A 5000-nucleotide genomic window follows, 5' to 3' on the forward strand; every position below is an offset into this window, starting at 1 on the left:
AAATTTAGATTTAAGAAGGAAATAGGCAAGAATTGGTTTACTAATAGGGTGGTCGACGAATGGAATAAACTTAGTAACCATGTAGTAGGCGCTGAAACTATCAGTTGTTTTAAAAAACGATTAGACAACTTTATGGATGGGGATGACAGGTGGTGATGGATACGGAGCTGCCTAGTGTAGGCCTTATGGTCTCTTGCAGTCTCCTTTATTCTTATGTTCTTATAGTGTGTGTGTGTGTGTATGTGTGTGTGTATGTGTGCATGTATATATATGTATGTATGTATGTTTATAATGTGATAGAAGAATGGTAGCAGAACCTGAAATATGAGGAACTTACAGTCACCAGTCATGTAGGAGTCGACGAACTGATCCATGGTTCCTGCATACGCTAATGTAGTTATAAGACGGCAGTGGTGGTGGTAAGACACGCAGGCATCCAGAGGGTTCCGGGCCACGTAGATGACCTTGGATTTAGGAAGCAGACGAAGACATACCTCAGTATAAATGTCACGGTACACAGTCGATGGTTAAACACGTTCACAAGTAACGGTAACGATGAGGCGTTTTTTTCATTGAGGATTTGCTGGATATCCCGTAACATTCATGTAAATGGACGTATGTAATTACATATACATGCAAGTACATACAGTGTATACACATACATGCATTTATATATTATATTATATTTATATCTACGGTCACAACAAACACAGTACCACAAGACTGGAAAAGAGCTAATATAGTAACTGTTCATAAAGGAGGAAGAAAAGAGCAATCACTGAACTACCTAGTATCACTGACTAAATCATGTAAAATAATGGCGAGAGATATATATGAGTTATGTATCTTAAGGAGATTTTGTGCATCGGACCTAGAAAGGATTGGGTGTATTCATTCAATTTGTTTCTTCTAGTTCTTTAGACAGAAAGCGAGTGTAGCTTCTTGCCTGTATACTATAACTAGGTAAAATGCAATTCGTCAAGCACACACACACGCGCGCACGCACGCACACACATTGACAATCCTACTGAATTATAAATCATACAGACAAGTAGATGTAATCTTGGGAAGACAAATATACTCTGATGCATTAACTTTCAGGTTCCTTCTCCAGCAAACCCAACCAAATTCAATCACCAACCTATTCAATCTTCCTTTACATCTGTTAACAGAACAATGCCATCCCCAAATACTAAATTATTGCCCATTTTCCATCAATTTCATTCTAATACTCATAACTTTCTCGTCATTTATATGCAGGTTAAATAGCATTGGTAACATCATACCTACCTACCTGAAAACATTATTGAGCTCAAACATCTTGTTCTACTTTTTCACCACTTTTACAGAAGCTATACTCCTATTATAAGATCTCACCATCGTCTTTACTCTTCCCCTAATTCTATACAGTCTCATGGTCTTCCATACTCCCTAACAACTCTATCGTATGCTTTCTCCAGATCCATAAGGCAAAGGTACACTGGCTTACCTTTAGATCAGTGGTACTTAACCTGGAGTACCTGTATCCCCATGGGGTACGAAACAGTCTCATAGGGGGTACGAGACATGATAGCCAGTGCAATGGTGTATATATACCATGAGAAAGCATAATGGGCATTCATTGTACCCTACTAATTGACATTACTTTGAAATAAAATAGTACCTTTGTTCAGTAATTGAATATATCTGATAATGTCTCAGCAAGGTTTATACCACTAATCCCTTTGATATGTTTGCATTGTATTTATATTGAATGGGGGTACGAGAAATTTTTCTGAGATACCAGGGGATACGGGCACTAAAAAGGGTCAAGAATCACTGCTTTAGATGTACATACAGTATGTGTGCAGACGGTGAGTAATAGTTATCTTATTTCAGTATCACTGTTAACACACTATCGGAGAAATAATAACGGAAAATACAGAGAAACTGTATATTTCGACTACTCTCTGTAGTCCTCTTCAGCAGAATGCTTACATAAGGTTAAGGTACAAGTATATATGAAGAAATGAGGGGTACATAGAAGGGGATGAGGAAAGTGGGGGGGGGGCGGCTCAGGTCACATGCCCTTGAAATGGTCGGGTCAAAGTAGGACAAGGGGTGATATTTTGTCCAACCGCTTTAGACATGATCTTGTTGACCGCTAACTTGGTAATACAATCTGGGGGCCACTGGCCTTTAGAGGTATTAAAGTTAGGATAATGTTTTATTAGAGAAGATTCTACAATTTTTCTTCTATAGCTACAGTGTAATTTATAAATAATTGATGCATTATCCCGGCATCCGGGCAGGATAGCGACTGTCAAAACAGCGACTGTCATAATAGCGACTTCATAAGGGCGACGTAATCAGGTGAGCGACTTTCAAAACGGCGACTGTCTTAACGGCGACCGCGTTATAACAGCGACTGTAATAATAGCGACTTTACTATCAACCGGTCAGAATGGTCGCAGACTTATGTTTCAATTGCTTGTGTTTTCGTGTTTGTATTTGCGTGTTCAGTTGTGTTTACTTTGTGAGATAGGTTCAGAATGAAATATGCTCAAAAGGTCGCAGACTTATGTTTCTATCGCTCATATTCCATTTGTTTGTGTTTACATGTTTCACTAAAGTGAATTTACTGGTCGGTTGCTCGGTCGTCGGTTTTTTTTAATTCTCTTAATAATATTTGTCTTTCAATAATAACTAAATAATAATAGCAACATTTAGGATTGGCCGAAACGTCGTACCCTGCAGAGTTTTGGCCGAAACACCAGTGGCCGAAACGTCTGTGGCCGAAACGTCTGTGGCCGAAACATCCTACATTCGATGCGCTCCCCTCCTGCATGCTCATAATGATGTTGAACTTTTGGACTGGGTTGTTCAAAATCATTTTTTGCACTATCTTGGCGTTAAATCTATCTTGACATTAAACATCATGGTATCACAGAGCGTTACCATGACTTTTAACATCAAGATAAACTAACGCCAGAATTAGTTTTTGAGCACCCCAACCCTAGATTCCTTGTTATGATATGTTATCAATGTTAGGCAACTTTTTGTGCAACAATAACACCATTTACCTTAGTCCACAAATGAAAGCTGTATAATTTTAATTTAGATAACTTGGTGCACTGTATAATTTCAATTTAGATAATTTGTTTCAGGAATTCAATTTCGTTTTCACACAGTATGTGCAAAAAATATTGTCACTTGAAATGATATATATTTTCTTAATTCTAATAATATAATTCCTTTCAATACTAAGTAAATAATAATAGCAGCATTTGGAGGACTGGCCGAAACGTCCTACGTCGGTTTTTTAATTCTTTTATTATTTTTCTTTCAATGATAGGTAAATAATAATAGCAACATTTAGGATTGGCCGAAACGTCGTACCCTGCAGAGTCTTGGCCGAAACGTCAGTGGCCGAAACGTCTGTGGCTGAAACATCCTACATTCGATACGCTCCCCTCCTACATGCTCATAATGATGTTGAACTTCTGGACTGGGTTGTTCAAAATAATTTTTTGCACTATCTTGGCGTTAAATCTATCTTGACATTAAACATCATGGTAACACAGAGCGTTACCATGACTTTTAACATCAAGATAAACTAACGCCAGAATTAGTTTTTGAACAACCCAACCCTAGACTCCTTGTTATGATATGTTATCAATGTTAGGCAACTTTTTGTGCAACAATAACACCATTTACCTTAGTCCACACATGAAAGCTGTATAATTTTAATTTAGATAACTTGGTGCACTGTATAATTTCAATTTAGATAATTTGTTTCATAAAATTAATTTCGTTTTCACACAGTATGTGCAAAAATATTGTCACTTGAAATTATATATATATTCTTATTTTTTTAATAATACATTTTCTTTCAATAATAAGTAAATAATAATAGCAACATTTGGAGGACTGGCCGAAACGTCGTACCCAGTTGATGCGATAATGTCGCTGTTATGACAGTCGCTCTTATAATACAATCGCTATTATGTGGTCGCTGTTGTGATGGTCGCTGTTTTGAAAGAATCGCGATTGTGAAGTCGCTGTTATGACAGTCGCTGTTATGACAGTCGCTATTTGGAACCCGAGCCATTATCCCAAACTAATCTATGGTCTTTTTGGCTGGCATGAAGGAACACAGCGGAGTTAACTTGTCCATATTTTATGGAGTTTTTTATGTTCCTTTAATCTCGTGGACAAATTCCTGCCAGTCTGGCCCCAGTAAACATCATCACAGTCTTTACACGGCAATTTATATACCCCGGAGTTTTGGTCCACATCATCCCTCCGGTGTACATTAACTACCTTTTTAAAAATGCTGTTTGGATAATTGTAAATAAATTTGATTTGATTATTAGGTAGAAGTTTGGAGACCGAGTTGATAGAATCATTAAATGGTACAATGATGTTATTGTTACCCCATCTAAACTTCTCCCTGGAGTTACTTGGCTTATAAAAGTTGGATTTGGCTTTATGTAGGGCTTTCTTTAGAAACCATTCCGGATAACTTTCCGTTATTATTTCTCCGATAGTGGGTTAACAGTGATCTTTTACAAATGTGTTATAACATACTAGTTTCTTATTTCAGTATGTTTTTATATGCAAATACACTTGCGTAACTAAAACACATAGTTTAAGAGCGTTCCTAGTTTATGTTGTTGTAGGCTGATGTTGGGTATCCCTCCCTCAAGTAGTTATTTTATTTCAGTATGTTTTTATATGCAAATACACTTGCGTAACTAAAACACATAGTTTAAGAGCGTTCCTAGTTTATGTTGTTGTAGGCTGATGTTGGGTATCCCTCCCTCAAGGAGTAGTTATTTTATTTCATTATGTTTTTATATGCAAATACACTTGCGTAACTAAAACACATAGTTTAAGAGCGTTCCTAGGTTATGTCGTTGTAGGTTGATGTTGGTATCCCTGTCTCAAGAATCAAACCTAAGCATGAAAGACTGGGTAGCATTAAACAGGATAAGGGTCAAAGTAGGCAAAACTAAAGA

At 37.2% G+C, this 5000-nt stretch overlaps 1 protein-coding gene across 3 annotated transcripts in view; it reads right to left on the bottom strand.

Moving 5' to 3' along the window:
* LOC143036691 (sulfotransferase 1C4-like) overlaps positions 1-5000 on the bottom strand; it is a 39158-nt gene that overhangs the window by 19835 nt on the left and 14323 nt on the right. For all 3 annotated transcript variants that reach the window (XM_076204280.1, XM_076204283.1, XM_076204282.1), the window contains one exon: positions 338-464. In XM_076204280.1, coding sequence (XP_076060395.1) covers positions 338-464 — 127 coding nt within the window. The remainder of the gene's footprint in view (positions 1-337; positions 465-5000) is intronic.

The sequence above is a fragment of the Oratosquilla oratoria genome, chromosome 21 (genome assembly GCF_046742065.1).
Source record: "Oratosquilla oratoria isolate Oo_2021 chromosome 21, ASM4674206v1, whole genome shotgun sequence".
Taxonomy (NCBI): Eukaryota; Metazoa; Arthropoda; class Malacostraca; order Stomatopoda; family Squillidae; genus Oratosquilla; species Oratosquilla oratoria.